General features: G+C 36.6%; 1 protein-coding gene and 1 long non-coding RNA gene across 2 annotated transcripts; both read right to left on the reverse strand.

Moving 5' to 3' along the window:
* Nucleotides 1–395: 395 nt before the first annotated feature.
* Nucleotides 396–976, reverse strand: LOC138905607 (uncharacterized). Its single transcript, XM_070194127.1, has 3 exons — nt 963–976; nt 760–879; nt 396–678 (listed from the first exon to the last, which is right to left on the reverse strand). Exons 1-3 carry the CDS (start codon nt 974–976, stop codon nt 396–398), a joined length of 417 nt encoding a protein of 138 aa, XP_070050228.1.
* Nucleotides 977–6,254: 5,278 nt separating this feature from the next.
* On the reverse strand, nt 6,255–11,445 carry LOC138896346 (uncharacterized). Its single transcript, XR_011409437.1, has 2 exons — nt 10,181–11,445; nt 6,255–7,766 (listed from the first exon to the last, which is right to left on the reverse strand). It is a non-coding gene; the product is annotated as an uncharacterized lncRNA (long non-coding RNA).
* Nucleotides 11,446–19,353: the final 7,908 nt, after the last annotated feature.

The following is a 19,353-nucleotide window of genomic DNA, read 5'->3' on the forward strand; positions in this document are numbered from 1 at the left end:
TTCGGTACCGGTAAACCACCAAACCTTGTGACATCCTCCGAGGCAGCGGACTCGAGCCCATCCAAAAAGCCATGGATATTAGTCTCCCCCTGAATACCCTCGTAAGGGTGACCTTCCAACATATTGGCCTCACGAATCATAGCGTCTGAAATATGAGGGGATCCGAAAATATCGACCACCCCGAGCTCGTCCCTCGAAACATCTTCCGCTGCCCGAGAAGCCTCATCCCCAGTCTTTCTCTCGACTATCTCAGCTTGGGACTGAGTGGCCTCGACTCTTCCTGGTTTAGGAACTTCGACCAAAGCTCCCTCGTCAGCCTCCTCTAGTTTAGAGGACTTTTGTATCGAAACACCAGCCCGCACACGGGCCACTAGTGTGGAATTATTTTCCTCTTCCTATTCTTCTTCTTCTTCTTCTTCTTCTTCTTCTTCTTCTTCTTCTTCTTCTTCTTCTTCTTCTTCTTCGAACCCATCCCTTAATCGGCGGATTAATTCCGAAGGCTTAGCATCAATGTCCCCCTTGGGCTTGCGAGACTTCCTTACCGGTGTTTTCTTTTCTGAGCCTGGGGAACTCGGAGCCCTTCTTCTCTTTTTCTCCTTGGCCTGCTTCGGAGCAGGTGGTTGGGGAAGGACTTCTTCATTGCCAGATGAAGGCCTCATTGCAATATCCTTCTCGGACCTACAAAGGAAAAAAGATGAGTAAGTTCGAGAAAGAAACCTAAATGATAACCGTTCTAAGAGAGAAACTTACCGTGGTTACGGGCCTCCCATCGACCCTTTGATAACTTCATCCAAGCATGCTCGGAGTATGTTTTCTGCGACACCAGGCCCTCGACCCATTGCTTGAGTTCCGGAATTGGTTACGGCATATGGGCCACAACTGCAACATCGGAAACATAAATGAGGAAAGAAGACAGGGAGTAAAATAACAAATAAAAACATTCAAGGCGAAGTACTACTTACGATTCATGTTCCATTTCTCAGGAAATGGCATTTCTTCAGCAGGGATCAGGTCCGAAGTCCTTATTCGGACAAATCGACCCATCCAACCTCGGTCACGAACCTCATCTATGCTCGAGAACGGGACTTTGTTGGCTCGGCGAGCAAGCTTGATCAGCCCCCCTCGATAGAGTCGGGGACTGTAAAGACGCATAAGATGATCGAGGGTGAAAAGACACCCCTCGATTTTGCTTGTGAAGAATCGAAGGAGAATCACTATTCTCCAAAAGGAAGGATGGATCTGGCCAAGGGTCACGTCGTATCTCTTGCAGAAGGCGACGATGACAGGGTCTAAGGGACCCAATGTGAAGGGATAAGTATAAACACTTAGGAACTCCTCCACATGGGTAGTAATCGATTCCTCAGGCGATGGGACTACCACATACTTTTTGTCCGAGTTGCATTCTTTTTTAATTTTGTCGAGGATTTTCTCGATGATTGAGCATATATACCTCGAGACCGACTCACATCGGCCCGGTATCGAGGAGGCCTTTTCGACCTTAAAGTCAGTGATGGTTGGGCACCCTACCAGAATGAATTCCTCAGAATAGGGCTCTGCCGCAGCCTCACCACCGGGGGGTCGTGATGAAGAAGTGGTCTCTTTTTGCGACATGGCTTTGGAGGTTTTCTCCATTGATGAATAAGTGAAAAGAGAAGTAATACGGTTTGATTAGAGTTCTAGAAAATTGAGTGTGGAAATTATGAAGCAAAGGGATTTTCTGAAGAAGAGGCAAGAGTAGAAAGATCTTTGAGTGTAAAAGTTTGAATGAGAAAAGATAGGGTTCTTATAGGTTGCTAGCGATGGTTCGGAACCGGTAGTGGACGACCAGCAACTGACATGCATTAAATGCCTTGGTAACTGGACCGACAGGACGTTTTATCGCATACGTCATAATCGGGCTCGTCACTGACGTCATTACCCATCGAGTCGGAGTTCAGAAATTCTTATCGTTTCTCGCCATCTTCTTTCCGAGAAACGAGGGGACTACCAATATACGGTCAAAATCGAGTTTGCCCTTTGTATGACTAATCGAGACTGAAATATAATTGGACAAGGTTCGAACTCGTGTAATATCGAATCATGATGCGAAGTTAGATTGCCGAGTTCGTGACCCAGAAACCGATCAAGATCGAGATCGGCCAAGATCGAGACCAAGCAAAATAGAGATCGAGCGAGACCGAGGAAAGTTTATCGAGCCAAAAAACAGAAAGCCAGAATGTCCGCAATTAGGCAAGAATCATGGCGGATATCCCGGCGCATATCAAGGAGAGGCCAATAAATTAATCTATCATGAAATTCCTTACTGTATTTAGAATTATATTAAGAGTAGGACTTCCCTAATATATAAAGGAGGTCTAATCATTTGTATGAGGAGGACAATTACATTATACACAATACAAAGCAATACACTGCCTTCTTTCGGTCTTCAATATTTTATTACTCTGTTCATATATTAGCAGAATCTTCACTTGGTTCGAGGGTGACCCAACTCGAGGGCCAAGGCTAATTGATCCGTTTGGTTTGCATTTATTTCTTTTACAGTCAATTTTAATATTAATTTATATATTTTCTCAATTTGTGCCAAGTTACATCATGTATCCTTAGAGCCGCATATAAATTCAATTGTTATCCGTTTTTCGGGTAAACAACTATCATACAGAATTCAGGATGCATTATTAGTATTGTTGCCAATTTGTATGGCAAGCCAAATTCTCCATAAATGCGTCAAGTGATCCACTAAGTTCCATCTCTGCCATGATTAATTCTTTCATTCACTTCTGTTTTTGAAGGAAACGCATTGGGCAATTCTGTAAACTTCCAAAGGTTAAGCCCCTTTCTAAGTTTCAAATGCTTGAGCTTTAATGGCCTACCTACAATCGACCTGAGCGAGACATGATCAACTTCATATGATGATAAAGCACTGGCGAAAGCTGGATCACGTGAAACAAGCTCAAGACTCATGAGCATGGCCCATAAGACGACTATAAGAGGTCTCAACAATTCAGAACTTATCAGAATACTCATTGCAAAAGCGAGAATAAAAATTGACAGGCTAATATGTTATAGTTGTATTATTCTATTTGTACTTATCTTTCAGAATATGAAGTAAAAAATATAAGTTTAACATGACACATTTGTACGTAGTTCCATAGTTTAACAGTTAATTTGGAGAAATGACAATTGGAAGGTCAAAAAGCTTGTCATTCTATAACAGATTTAGCATACAAACTTTTTCACACTTAAAGCTTCTGTTTCTTGTATGTTATTCCTCAACTTCAACCCACAAAAGTTTAAGAAATCCTCCCGTAGATGGAAACATGGGATTTTTTCAGCAAAAATAAATTATGATAGCAGAGTCAGCGATTCCATGCAATGATTTTACATCTTAATGTACTCATAGTGTTGTGATACTCTGGATGACCCTGATCAGATTTAACTCCTCGCCATTTTGTTTGTTAGCAAGATATTAAAGTTTTTAATAGCTGCTTGTAAGAACAACAATGTGAATATGCGATTAATGATTTTTTAAATTGTCTCAATATGTATCTTCATTTTCCCTTTTTGATCATTCGTTACATTTTGGTAAAACAGTATAAACCAAGTATTACCAAAAGATATTACGTAACAAATAACAGGAGAATGTCAATGGAGTGTGATAAATGCTAGTATAGAAAAATCAACTCCTAATGGTAGTAGAGCTCTGTATCTGTATCATTGGGCCAAGGCCTCATTTGGAGGTTCCTACTAAGTTTTCTACTTCTCTTTGATCCTCATGTTCTGCCTCAAGGTGAGAAACATGATGATTCTTCTCCTAGAGGAGTTATTGAAGCGTGAATCAGAAACCAGGAGAATCGCTCCGATTCTCCTAAAGCTAAATCCTCAGCTTCTCACCTCTCGATAGCACAAGTTCCTCAAAATATGGAAGAGAAGTTCCATCAAAAGAGAACCTTCCTTTCCACCTTTAGCCGTTCCAAGGATATCGAGAAGGAAAAGAACAAGTGTGAGGGAGAATGTAGCAACATGTTTTCATCACTTCAAATCCTCCTGGAAGAACTTCAGCCTATCTGACCTGAAGAAAACATGCCGCCCAAATCAGTTCTCCTGAAGATGAAGGACCAGATGTTCCTGCCAGTGGCACGGCACTGGCTCATTGTTTCTGTAGCAATCAACTTACGGTTGCTATTTAATTAACCTAATTATGCATGACGAAGCTAAAATAACATGAGCTTTGTTGGGAATAAAACCCCCCACAATAATATGATTCACGGTAATAAAAACGGAATAATAACGTAGCACCGAGATACGTTAATTAACAAGAATAAAAGAGTGACAATGACACCAAGATTTTTACGTGAAAAACCTATTTGAATAAGGAAAAAAAAAAATACGGCCCCGAGATGAGCAACCGATATCACTATAACAAGAAATTTTACACTTTGTAGGTCCGAGTAAAATACTCCAAAGACAACTACAACACTCAAAAGATATAACTCTCTTTTGATATTTCCACCTCACTATAATATCATTCACTCTCTATTTTTCTCACAAACTATTTTCTTATACACTGTCTATGAAACCTCACTCTTTCTTTCTAACTCTCAAATATATTTTTCCTCCGAGATTGGTGTATAAAATGAGAGGGGATGGCTGTCCCAATTAACCAAATGGAAGATTGAATCTCACTTTGCAACTTGCACTATGCAAATTGCGGTGCAAATTAGTTGCCAACTCTAAGACTTGCTCTTGCCATCATTAGATTCTCTTTCTTCTCTTTTTTCTACACATGGGTTTGGAACCCATCAAGCTTAATGGAAAGCTCGACATAAATGTCCGTCATACATGAGCTTAAATAGCAACCCCAAGTTGATTGCTACTAAAAGGATGAGCCAGTGCAGGAAGATTTGGTCCTTCATCTTCAGGACAACTAAAACTTCGGACGACATGCATGTTTTCTTCAGGTTAAATAGACCGAAGTTCTTCCATGAAGATTTAAAGGGGTAGAAACCGGTTGCTACATTTTCCCTAACTCTTGTTTTCCCTTCTTGATATCCTTGGAGTAGCTAAAGGTGGAATAGAAGATTTCTCTTTGATGGAACTTCTCTTACACATTTTGAAAAGCTTGTACCAGAGAGAAGGCATAGATGAATTTAACAAGCAGATTTGAGAATCGGAGGATTTAGCTTTTGGATAATTAGAGTTATTGTCCCGCTTCTTATGTGATAGAATGAATAATCGGAGTTTCGATCTTCACGAGGATACTAAGAAAATAACAGATAAATTTGATCGAAGAAAACAAGATGGAGAACTGATTTTGACCAAGCCAAATGTCCTTGATTGACCAAAAGGAGTAATTAAACCAAAGTGGCCAAAAACCAAAAGTGGCTAAAGCTGAGGGCACAGAGTATGATGAGACTTTTGCTCCAGTTGCAAGTTTAGAAGTAATTAAACTCCTTAAAGCTTTTGCTTCTTTCATGGAATTCACTCTCCATCAGATGGATGTAACGAGTGCCTTCCTGAATGGCTATTTAAAAGAAGAAGTGTTTGTCAAGCAACTTCCAAGCTTTGAGAGCAAGGAATGTCCTGAACATGTGTACAACCTTAACAAAGCACTTTATGGGCTCAAGCAGGCTCCAAGAGCATGGTATGAAAGAGTGTCTAAATTATTTCTTGAGCATGGCTAAAGAGAGGTAAAATTGATAATACTTTATTCTTGAACGAAAAAAAGTAAAGATCTCTTGGTAGTTCAGATTTATGTTGATGATATAATCTTTGGAGGAATAACTAATATGTTACGTAAAGAGTTTTATAAGTTAATGAGGAGTGAATTTGAAATGAGTATGATGGGTGAGCTTGATTTTTTTTTAGGCTTGTAAATTAAACAAAATTCAAATGGAACTATGATCCATCAACAAAAATATGTGAAAGAGTTGCTTAAAAGGTTTAAGATGGAAGATTCTAAAGAAATCGACACTCCTATAGCAACAACCACGAAATTGGATTTGGATGAACCTGGTGGATAAATGAACCTGGTGCATCTGTTGATCAGAAAATGTATATGGGAATGATTGGCACTTTATTATATCTCACTACTAGTAGACGTGATATTGTTTTCAGTGTAGGCCTTGATGCTAGGTTTCGGGTAAATCCAAAGTAGTCTCGCTGGAAGACAATCAAAAGAATCTTGAGATACCTAAAAGGCACCACTGATCTTTGCCTATGGTATCCAAAAGGTAATAATTTTGATTTAGTGGCTATACAAAGAACTGCTGGATATCTTTATACATTTTTTGTCTTTTTCCTTGTATACAAAGTTTGTTAGGATATACTCAATAGTAATAGGAAACGTAATTAGTAAATTCTGATTCTTTGGAGCATAGCTAAATGTATAAATATACAATGTACAGAGGAGCAATGGGGAGCGGCGAATATTTTCTCTCATTTTCTTCTTTCAATTCCATTATGGTATCAGAGCCAGGGCTCTAGATCTGGATCCTTCTTCTTTTCTGATTACATCTAATTCCTACTTCTTTTAACTTTCTCAATGGGAAGTTCTCTTGATGATTCTATAACCACTTCCCAAATTGGTGCAACCACTGTTGGTGCAGCAAGTGTTGCTGCTTCTCAAAATCTCGATGTGTCTCATCCTTACTTTCTTGCACCTTCAGACTTTCCAGGAATGCAGCTTGTAACCTCGCCTTTTGATGGTAAAGGATATGGAGGATGGAAGAGGAGCATGTTGATTGCTTTGACAACAAAGAACAAAGTGGGTTTCATCAATGGAAGCTGCCCTGAACCAGAAATCAACTCAAATCTATACACTTCATGGACTAGATGCAACAATATGGTAATCTCTTGGTTATTAAACTCACTCTCTAAAGAAATCAGTGAAAGTGTAATTTATTCTTCTACTGCTAAAGACCTTTGGAATGAACTAGAAGAAAGGTTTGGGCAAAGCTGTGGAACCAGACTTTTTCAGTTGCAGAAAGAACTAAGTATTTTGAACCAAGGGTCTAATGACATAGCTGGATACTACACTAAGCTGAAACATATTTGGGATAAACTTGACACTCTTGGTGCTTACGAGATTTGTAGTTGCAACTGTAACTGTGGGGTTAGGTTAAAAATATAAAGGATAATCAAGATGAAAGATTGGTATAATTTCTTATGGGATTGAATGACATTTACTGCACTGCTAGAGGAAGTATTCTGATGTTGTCACCTTTGCCCACTATTGCTACTGCATACTCTTTACTGGTGCAAGATGAAAGGCAAAGGGAAGTCCATGCTATCCCTAAATACCCTGGGGAATCTTCAGCTTTTGCTGTGAATCAAAATATTGCAAGTCAAAAGGCACATAATGGAGATTATAGAGGGCAGAGAGGAGCTTATGAAAATAGAAAAGTGAACATGTTCTGCAACTACTGCAAGAAGTCTGGGCATCTCATTGAAAAATGTTACAGGCTTCATGGATTTCCCCCAAGCTTTAAGTTTACCAAGCAAAAGAAGTACCCAGGATCAATCCAAGGAAATGCTGCAGTTGCAGGAGAAGGAGCTACTGATTATCTCCCACATCATGGAGAGATAGCAGAAATGGGAATCAACCATTCTCTTACCCAGGAGCAGGTCAGTCAGCTTGATCAACTCCTTCAACAGATGAAAGGAGGTCAATCAGGTGCAACATATACTGAGGGAGGAGCCACTGCTAACTGTGTTGCTGGTATAAGTTCTTGTCCTCCCATTCCAATTTTTTCCTTCATTAGTAAAGCCTGTCTCACAAAAATAAACCATCAGACCTGGATAATAGATTCAGGTGCTTCAGAACACATGACTTTCAATAGAAAACTCTTGTTCAATGTTCATCCTCTTCCAACTTCTCTCATTGTTGATTTGCCTAACTCTTATAAAGTAAAAGTGACTCATGCAGGTTCTGTGAGATTATTCCCTACACTTGTGATCCATAGTGTTCTTTTCATTCCCAGTTTCAGATTTAACTTATTATCTATCCATAAGTTCTGTAATCAATTGAACTCACTCCACATTTTTACATCTTCCAAATGTCAAATGCAGGGCCCTTCAATGAAGAGGCCACAGGAGTTTGGTGAATTAAGAAATGGACTCTATTTGCTATAATCTAATCCTCTAGTTTCTCATGTTTCTATCTTTAATTCAGCTAAGGCATGTAATAATAGAGCTTTGACTTGTTTTTCTCATTCTGATGTAAACAGAAAGTTGTGGCATGTTCGTTTGGGACATATGCCTTTATCTAATATGAAGAATATTGCTTCCATTTCTCTCTCTAGTGATTCTAAATTTGATATTCCTTGTGACATTTGCCCCCTAGCAAGGCAACATAAACTTCCTTTTCCTAACAGTAGCATTACTTCCAAGGAAACTTTTGAACTCAGTCACATAGATACATGGGGACCCTATAAAACTCCAACTTATGATGGTTACAAATATTTTCTCACTATTGTAGATGATTTCAGTAGGGGTACCTAGACTTTTCTTCTAAGCACCAAAAGCAATGCTTTTCCTATTCTCAAAAGTTTTCTAGCAATGATTGAAAGGCAATTCAACAAGAAAGTTAGAATAGTTAGGTCTGACAATGCTTGGGAACTTGGTTCTAGCCCTTCTCACTCAGATTTTCTCTCTTCACACGGAATTATCCATCAAACTTCATGTGTTGCAACTCCACAACAAAATAGTGTTGTGGAGAGAAAACACAAGCATCTCCTGAAAACTTGTAGAGCTCTTTTATATCAATTCAAATTGCCTATTACTTATTGGGGAGATTGTTTGATGACCGCTACTTTCTTACTTAACAGATTTCCAACCAAGGTACTTGATTATAAAACACCATATGAGATTTTATTTGGCACAGTTCCATCTTATTCTTCCTTAAGGAGTTTTGGATGTTTATGCTTTGCCTCCACTTTGTCACAAAGAAGATCAAAAATGGATCCTAGGGCTATTCCATGTATTTTTCTTGGATATCCATTTGGTAAAAAGGGGTATAAGTTATTAAATTTGGTGTCCAAAAGAACTTTTGATTCCAGAAATGTAATTTTTCATGAAACCATTTTCCCTTTTGCCTCTACTGCTCCTCAAAACAACACTTTCCCATTCACTCCTATGCCCATCATTACTCCTGATATCTCTTCTGCTCCTACATTAGACTCTCAGCCACCTCAAGTCAGTTCTCCCTCTTCCACACTAAATAGTCCTATTCGGGGACAGTTATCACCTTCACCTCCTACACCATCAGCTGAGTCTTCCTCTCTTATTTTCTCTCCCACGTCTGATCCTAGTACCATCTTAAGAAGATCTACCAGGGAAACCAAGACTCCAGGTTATTTAAAGGACTATGTTTGCAACACAATCCATTTTTCTGATGTCTCAAATGCTTGTTTCTTATCTACTATTTCTGCACCCTCTATTTCCTTCACTAATCTTTCTGGTCAAAATCAAAAGCTTCTTAACTCACTCTCTCATATGCAAAAGCCTACCAGTTATTCGCAGGCAGTCCTTCATCCAGGGTGGCAGGAGGCTATGGACAAAGAACTTGATGCCTTGGTGGCCAACAACACATGGGAAGTAGTTGAACTTCCATCTGGAAAGAAAGCTTTGGCATGTAAATGGGTATATAAAGTCAAGCTTAAATCCGATGGATCATTTGAAAGATTGAAAGCACGACTAGTTATTCGTGGCGATACACAAAGAGAGGGCATTGATTTTAATGAGACCTTCAGTCCAGTTGTTAAGATGACTACCATAAGGTGTCTTTTAGCCATTGCTGTAAATAAAGGATGGGGATTATTTCAATTGGACGTTAACAATGTCTTTTTACATGGGGAGTTAGATGAAGAAGTTTATATGCGTTTTCCTGCTGGACTGTCTGCCCCATCGCCCACACATGTGTGCAAACTTCGTAAGTCTCTTTATGGTTTGAGGCAGGCTTCGCGACAGTGGTATTCAAGATTGACTGCTGCTTTAAACTTTAAGGGTTATTCTCATTCCCTTAATGACTATTCACTCTTCTTCAATCAAATAGGCGAATCAATTACTATTGTTGCCGTCTATGTTGACGACATATTATTAACAGGGAATGATCTTCAAGAAATGATTGCTTTAAAGGCCTTTTTAGATAGTGAATTCAAAATCAAAGACCTTGGGAACTTACATTATTTCTTGGGTATGGAGGTCCTCCGTGAACCACAAGGACTGGTGTTGTGCCAACGAAAATTTGTTCTGGAAGTTCTTCAGGAATTCAACTATTTGGAGTTATCTCCAGTCTCTTCTCCATTGGATCACAATTTTAAGCTTCGAGCAGATGTAGGTGAACCTCTATCCGACCCAACAGTCTATAGGAAATTGCTTGGCAAGCTCAATTTCTTAACCAATACTCGTCCAGATTTATCATTCTCCGTTCAACATCTCAGCCAATACATGCAAAACCCAAGGCAACCTCATTATGATGCCGCCATACATGTCCTTCGGTATCTCCTGTCTTCTCCTGGTCTAGGACTTTTTATGAGCTCTGCACCTTCTTTTGAGTTGCTCGCCTTTTGTGACTCCGATTGGGCGACTTGTCCAAATTCTCATCGATCGATTAGTTGTTATTTCATCAGCTTAGGTGGTTCTCCGATTTCTTGGAAATCAAAGAAACAACCTTCAGTCTCTCTTTCTTCAACTGAAGCAGAATATAGATCCATGCGCCGAGTTGTTGCAGAATTAACTTGGCTGGTTCGTTTGCTTGAGGATTTGACAGTTCCTCCGCCTTTGCCGATTACTCTACACTCCGATAGTCAAGCCGCCATCTACATCGCAAAAAATCACGTCTTTCATGAACGGACGAAACATGTAGACCTCGATTGCCATTTTGTCCGTCAACAATTCCTAGCTGGATTAATTTCCCTTTCCTTTGTTCCCTCTTCATCCCAATTAGCAGATTTGTTCACCAAAGCCCTATCTGGACCTCTACACAAATCACTTCTGGGCAAGTTGGGAGTGAAACTTTCACCCTCCAACTTGAGGGGGGATGATAGAATGAATAATCGGAGTTTCGATCTTCACGAGGATACTAAGCAAATAACAGAGAAATTTGATCGAAGAAAACAAGATGGAGAATTGATTTTGACCAAGCCAAATGTCCTTGATCGACCAAAAGGAGTAATTAAACCAAAGTGGCCAAAAACCAAACGTGGCTAAAGCTTAAATAATTCATCCACAACTCTCCACATGCTATACAAAGAACAACTGGATATCTTTATACATTTTTTGTCTTTTTCCTTGTATACAAAGTTTGTTAGGATATACTCAATAGTAATAGGACACGTAATTAGTAAATTCTGATTCTTTGGAGCATAGCTAAATGTATAAATATACAATGTACAGAGGAACAATGGGGAGCGGCGAATATTTTCTCTCATTTTCTTCTTTCAATTCCATTATTATGCATGCTTCAATAAATTTTCTTGGAGAATTGTATATTCTCAGCTTGTATATGGTCAAAAGCACGTGCTTTCAAGACTGACAATTAAGAGCATGTTTGGATGGGCTTAAAAGCTGATCAAATCAGTTTTTAATCAGTTTTTAACTTGTGGAAATGTTTGGCAACCAAAAAATGGGCTTAAAACAAGTTAAAATCTGCTTAAAAAAAGCCAAAACCAGTAAGTTGGAAAATCCAACTTTTTCTAAATTGGCTTAAAAGCCATATTGCTTTGACCAAGGATATTACATTCTTATCCCTTATAATTTTTCTTAATCCCGGAATTACCCCTAAGTAAAAACCCTACAACATACCATTTGTTTTCCCCATTCTCCAATATTTGTCAATTTCTTGAAGTTCTTAACGTGAAGCAAACAATAGTTTTTTAAATAATGTTTGATACATTCCAATATTTTGTAAATATTGTTCTTTTGGCTTCTTTTTTTGGTTCCATTATATTTAATTTTTTTGATCGTTGAATCCTTCCTTTTTTTTTAAATTGGTGTAACTATATTCTAAAATCAAATCATTCAATGAATTTACATGTTACTCATGAATTTGAAGCTATGAACGGAAAATATAATATTATGGTCATCATCTTCTTTATAATGTTAACAACTTTAAGGATATTTCAGTCATTTTAACAAGAAAAAGTGCTTACCAGCACTTGTTTACCAAACACTTCATCAGCTTGTTTTAAGTTTCAGCACTTTTATCCAAACACGTAACTACTTATTTATAAAACAAGTTCCAACACTTATAAAGTGCTTTTAAGCACTTAACTTAAAAACTATTTTTTTAAGCCAATCCAAACGGCCCTAAGTGCTGCACGGTAACTTTTTTATTTGTTGGGTTAGGAAATATTAGTTCATGAAGGATTGATTAGTATATTGGTGGTGGGCTTTGACCATATCCAGCAAGAGGCATAACTGGAGCAAAGAAAGTTTGAGGTGGAAATATGTAGGGCTGTTTATCGGGCGGATTGGACGGTTAATTACTTTTAACGGCTTGGCTTAACTGTTATCGGTTTTTAAATGTATTAATCCGCTAGTCACCCGATAAAATATCGGGCGGATTGATATCGGTTTAGTTCTTATCGGGCGGTATATCGGCCTAATTCAATCTATATTACGTGCATTAATTGTTTGTTGACCGCCTAACATACAAATTCAGAATAGAAAATTACACATTGAGTCCAGACACACATGTTTGTTTGCGCCTACATAAGAATGATGTAGTGTGTCATGTGGTGTAGAGTGAAAAAAGCAAAACACATTGTAGTCTACATTACATCCCAAAGCAGACTATGAAATGATGTAATTAAGGAAAAAGTAGTTCTAATGGATATGCCACTGTAACTCTTGCTAGCTATAACATGGATCATACAAGGATATCAAATTTCTTTGAGATAACTATGTGATTGCCTGGGTTTAGATACAAAGGAACAATTTCAGTAGTTTAGCTCATTAAATATAATAGTATCTAAGCTTTTATTAATTTATTCATAGCACAAACGAAGCAAAATTACAATAAACGTGCGATCCTTCCCTTTTTTTCTTGTTCATTTCTCTTAGAAAGGTAACAATATATTAATAATTAACACAAAGGCTGTGATGGAGCCATATTTATAATTTTAAAAAGCAAAAATATGAGCTTGCTCTTCATACTAGGGCACTAAGATACAGTGCTGGAAGCCTGGAAGTCAACGAGATAGAGTACTGCGGGTGGCTGCTGGAGTGCTGGTTGAATTTCTACTGAAGCTGGTTGAATTATGGTCGAATAAAGAGAACTATAATTCTGCTGGTGGCTGCTGGTTGAAGTTTAGGCTTTAGGGTTCTGATTATTTAGGAATTAAGCGTTAGAACTTAGAGATAGAGTACTAGAAGAAGTGGAAGGGTTTTTGATATTTAATATATATATATATATATATATATATATATATTCTTAACGGGTTAACGGATTATACGTTAAGAAAACTGAATAATCCGCCCCCAAACCGATAAGCCATTAATAAAAAAATTCAATCCGTTCCCCATCCGTTAAACCGTTAACCCAATACCAATAAGCCATTAAGATTCGGTTTCGTTTCGGTTTTCGGTTTCGTTTCGGTTTTCGGTTTCGGTTCGGTTTTGAACACCCCTAGAAATATGAATAGGTACATATGTGTGTGTGTATATATATATATATATATATATATATATATATATATATATACACACACACACGACATGTTCTATATATACAGCTCAATTTACGTTTTAAGATAAAGACTAGCAGTGAGATATACTATATCCTATCAATTTAGGGATGGCAAATGAGCTGGGCAAGGCAGGGCAGGGCAAAATCTTAATGGGACAGGGCAAGGCGAGTCAAAACACATTTTCTGAAAATAGTAAATGGGGCAGGGCAGGCCGCAGGGGTAAGGCAGGATTTTAGCTGCAAACTCAGTTGCGTGTGCCTAGAGGTGTTCAAAACCGAACCGAAACCGAAAATCGAACCGAAACCAAACCTTAATAGCTTATTGGTATCGGGTTAACGGTTTAACGGACGAGGAACATATTGAAATTTTTTTATTAACGGCTTATTGGTTTGGGGACGGATTATTTAATTTTCTTAACAGATAATCCGTTAACCCGTTAAGAATATATATATATATATATTAAATATCAAAAACCCTTCCACTTCTTCCAGCTATTAGCTTAGCTTATTCTCTCACCCTACAACAAGATTGTTTAAGCTGCTATCTATGGTTCACCTTTGCTTTTATTTTTTTAAACTAATGCATGTTGTCTATGTTTAATAGAAGAACAATAGTGTTGTGCCATAACTTTTATCCCACAATATTGACGATAGCACTGTCTTGAATTATGTTATGGGGAAAGAGCGCATTTGTGTTTCCTGTAAATTGTTTACTGCTTATAATCCATCCCTATTTCTATACATAACTACCTTTTGTTCGGTGTTGTTTGTATGGTTAATGATATAGTGTGAAATGCCTCGTTGAGAGTTTAAGTTAGAAATTAGAAGCTGTTGTTTGAACTTTGAAGCTGTAGAAATTCAAGCACTGTTAGGCGTTAGCTGCAGGCCAAACATTTTTGTGTTGACTGCTCACTTATGGATTAATCATTTTGAAATATGTATTCTGGACTCACTTTGAATATAGACTGGAATTTCCTATTCTGAATTAATATGCTAGGCGTTAACATGCATATGTATGTCTGGACTCATGTAATGTAGTCTGCTTTGGGATTTAATGGTAGGCGTTAACAGACATGTATGTCTGGACTCATATGTAGTCTGCTTTGGGATGCAATGTAGCCTACAATGTGTTCTGCTTTTTTCACTCTACAACACATGACACACTACATCATTCTTATATAGGCGTTAACAGATATGTATGTCTGGACTCAATGTCTAATTTCCTATTCTGAATTTGTATGCTAGGCGATCATCAAACAATTAATGCACGCAATATAGATTGCATTAGGCCGATAAACTGCCCGATAAGAGCTAAACCGATACCAATCCGCCCGATATCTTATTGGGTGGCTAGCGGATTAATATATTTAAAAACCGATAACCGTTAAGCCAAACCGTTAAGAGTAATTAACCGCCCAATCCGCCCGATAAGCAGCCCTACGTGTGCCTACTTCAGTAGCTATTTTAGTCATCAACAGATTTGGTGCCACAAATTCTTGTCGTTTTTTTCTTAACTTTTCTTTTTAAGAAACTTGTTTTCTTTGCAATATCTTCTTTACGCTTTCACTAATGGGCAGATTTCTAGCTATTGAATTTTCATCTACATATATATCTTGCAGTCTTCTTATTCTCTGGAAAAGGTTCTTAAAGAAAAAGGAGAAGAATAAGAATAAGAAAATTCCCTTTCCTAGTTTCTAAACTCTATGATCTTGGAGTGGAACATTAATATAAGGAAAGATTTAGTTTTTGATAAATTATATAACATTAATAAAAATTATATTTATTCAATCAATATGCACAAACACCTCTTATTGACATGTCAATTTTAAATATTTCAATAAAAAGTTGAAAAGGTAAAAGAAATTAGAAGCATATTGCAAAATAAAAAATAAAGAGAAAAATATGAAAAAGAGTCTAAAGGGGACAGGGCTTAATAGGACAGGGTAAAATTCTCAGAAAAGGCTAAACGGGGCAGGGAGGGCGGATCAAAATTTTAGTGGGTCAAAGCTTGCTATGTCCCGTCCTATTTACATCCCTAATCCTATGTACCGCACGAAATACATTTTCAGATAAAAGACAAATAGATACATATGATACATGGATCCAATGTACTCCTCATAACACATTTTCAAATAAAGACAAAAAGATACTTATTATACATCCTATGTACTGCTCGTGACAAGTTCTCGACACTATAGAAGTTATTAGTGGAAAAGAAAAATAGAGAAAAATAAAGATAGCAATAATTAAAAATAAATGGTATGCATCATGTGAGATATATCATGTATATCGTGCAAAATACGTGCAAGAAAGAATATGTAAATGAGGCAGAAACTTTATTAGAATTTGTAGAGTCAAAGATTAGAAGAGGGCTATACTTTTAGTTTTTTTGCTCACTTGTATAGAAAATTCCATCATTACTTTTGTGCCGTTTATGACTAAATATAATTATTAGTGTTTAAGAAAAAAATAAAAATTTCATGTGATATCTCACATGTATAACGTTCAAACATGTAATTCTGCTCAATTATACAGAAAATCCCAGCACTACTATTGTGTCGTTTGTGAATATAATTATTATCGTTTAAGAAATAATAAATTTGAGATGGACAATAAATAGGTACATATGTATGTGTGATACATTCTATATATGTATTGCTCGAAATACATTTTAAGATAAAAACAAGCAGTTACATATGATACATCTTATGTTCCGCACGAAACACGTTTTCGGATAAAAGACAAATAGATACATATGATACATGCATCCAATGTACTGCTCGTAACACGTTTTCAAATAAAAACTAGCAGATGCTTATTATACATAAGCAATAACATGTTTTCTGATAAACACTAACAAGAGAAACGACACATGAAAGTTATTAGTGGGAAAGAAAAATAGATAAAAATAAAGATATCAATAATTAAAAATAAATGGTATGCACCATGTGAGATATATCATGTATAGCGTGCAAGATATGTGTAAGAAAGAATATGCAAATGAGGCAGAAACTTTATTAGAATTTATAGAGTCAAAGATTAAAAGAGGGCTATACTTTTAATTTTTTTGCTCACGTACGGAAAATTTCATCATTACTTTTTTGCTATTTATGACTAAATATAATTATTAGTATTTAAGAAAAAATAAAAATTTCATGTGATATCTCATATTTATAACGTTCAAACATGTATTTCTGCTCGAAAATCCCAGTACTACTATTGTGTCGTTTGTAAATATAATTATTACCGTTTAAAAAAAACTAAATTTGAGATGGACAATAAATAGGTATATATGTATGTGTCATATATATATATATATATATATATATATATATATATATATATATATATATATATATATATATATATATGTACTGCACGAAACACGTTTTCAAATAAAAGACAAACAGATACATATGATACATGCTTCCAATGTATGGGTGGGCATAGTTTCGGCAACCGAAATCCAAGCCGAAATTCGAATTTTTTGCATTTCGGATTGGATATTGGATTTGGTACTTCAGATTTTTGGATATCCGAAAATCTGAAATATATATATTTTATATTTAGTCCATTATCCATATGCCAATAATAATAAGTTCAATAACCTATACATTAGATATTATCTCATATATTTAGTACTGATTACTAAGTTATTGTCAGAGTATTTTCTATTTGGACATAATTTTACTATTGCTACTTCTTATCGATCTTATTAATGTATTTCTTGTATTTTCTTGATAATGATTGCATTACTTGAATACTTTATTTGGATAAAGCAGTGAGAATGAGGAACTTTTTAGGTAACTTAACATGAATAGATGTTCATTTTTTTTAAGAATGAGAAACATCTAAACTTATAGGCTCAAAACCGAAAATTCGAAATATCCAATCGGATTAATCCAAAACCGAACTTAAAAAATTCGATCCAATCCGAGCTTTTTTTGGATTGGATTTGGATTGTGAATTATTTAATCTGAAAATCGAATATCCAAACCGAAATTTTCATATTCAATTTTGTCGCGACCCAATTCTTACTATAGGCCGTGAAGGCGCCCAACGTCACCGCTAGGCAAGTTAACAGTGAACTAACCATGCAACTGTTCTTTTTAGTAAATTTCCAAGTAGTTGAATTTCATTTATTAAGAAAATAAGGGGTAGAAAATTTAATATAGTAAAGCGAAAGCTAATGAGTGAAATAAATGCTCCAAAACCATAAAGTCTACTAGCAAGTGTTCCAAGACCTGGTGTCACAAGTGTATGATCAACTAATAGAATATACAAAATTCTAAACTATTATCTTGAATAGAGTAGACCGAAAAATAAATGCCAAAGAGAGAGACTCCGAGTGCTGCAGAACGGACTTAGAAGAGCAACTCACCACAAGGCCTCGGGGTAACAGGGGTGTGTGCCGGAATGACTGCAAGATGCACCTGCCTCAGATCCTGCACGATTAGTGCAGAAGTGTAGCGTGAGTACATAAACAACATGTACCCAGTAAGTATCTAGTCTAACCTCGAAGAAGTAGTGACGAGAGGTCGACATCGACACTTACTATGGGCTAACAATAAAATACATAAATGCTAAATAGACCTATAGTTTGTGAATAATAATATTAACACGATGACGACAGTGATTAAATAATTTTTTAACTAATAGTAAATTCCAAGAGTCTTCCATTAGCACATACTAATTCCAAATGAATTCTGAATAAATAAATAAATTATAATCTCTCAATACATGAAAAATAATATCAAGTGTGTCCGAGTTTCAAGCATTTAACACGCACGATTTATGCCAAGGTCGTACGACCCGATCCAGAATAATGTGTACATTGCCGAGAGTCGAGAGGTACGATCCATAGATGTATTTATTATACTACTGACGAGCTAAAAACACAACACAAAATTATGCTCGCTAGTCGAATATAGTATAGAAAATATCGTATCCACAGGGATTGGAGTTAAACAGTGTTTTCGTAGTTTACAGCTTTATTGCTATTCAAGATGATCAACAATTTAGATTTGTGTGAATTAAAACTAAAATTAACTAAGAATCTAGAGCTAATTGACTAATGACAATCAAACAAAAGTAGCAAGGAAGATATCAATGGGAGAAAATAAGGGTTGATTGGATAGGTGCAAGATAATTGTCTGGGAATTAACTCTAGTTACTTCACTTCTATGGTTCAAGTGAGTCTCTCGAATTCACTCTATTATGTTCAAACATTCAGTAGAAACTCCTCTCTCGATTAAGTCTCAACCTTACGATATGAACTAAGTTATGCTTGGTGAATATATGCAAGAATTCGTAGTGGATTGATCTTTAGGAGAACCTCTGTCGATTATCCTCCTAACTAAGTGTAAACATTAATTCAACTGGCCTCTTTCAATTACTAACAAGAATCAATGAATTCAACCAATAAGATAATATAAAACATCAAAAATTATGCCTCTTTAGATTACATAAACAAGTATATGCAATAATAAAAACACTCAAAACGATTCAATACATAAAATTAGAGTTAATATCCACAAACAATTCTCAAAACACCAAATCCATCAATCCCTAAGGAAGAATTACTCCATGGATATGGAGAAATTCATCACAATTAAGTTTAAGTCAAAGAAAAACATAAAACATCCTGACCCTTGTCTTGAGTGAGG

This window comes from Nicotiana tomentosiformis, chromosome 1 (genome assembly GCF_000390325.3).
Source record: "Nicotiana tomentosiformis chromosome 1, ASM39032v3, whole genome shotgun sequence".
Lineage (NCBI taxonomy): Eukaryota > Viridiplantae > Streptophyta > Magnoliopsida > Solanales > Solanaceae > Nicotiana > Nicotiana tomentosiformis.

Coding starts and splice junctions, on each gene's coding strand:
- LOC138905607 (XM_070194127.1), bottom strand. Junction 679..759: donor AAAGGGTCGATGGGAGGCCC/GTAACCACGGTA, acceptor TTTCCTTTGTAG/GTCCGAGAAGGATATTGCAA.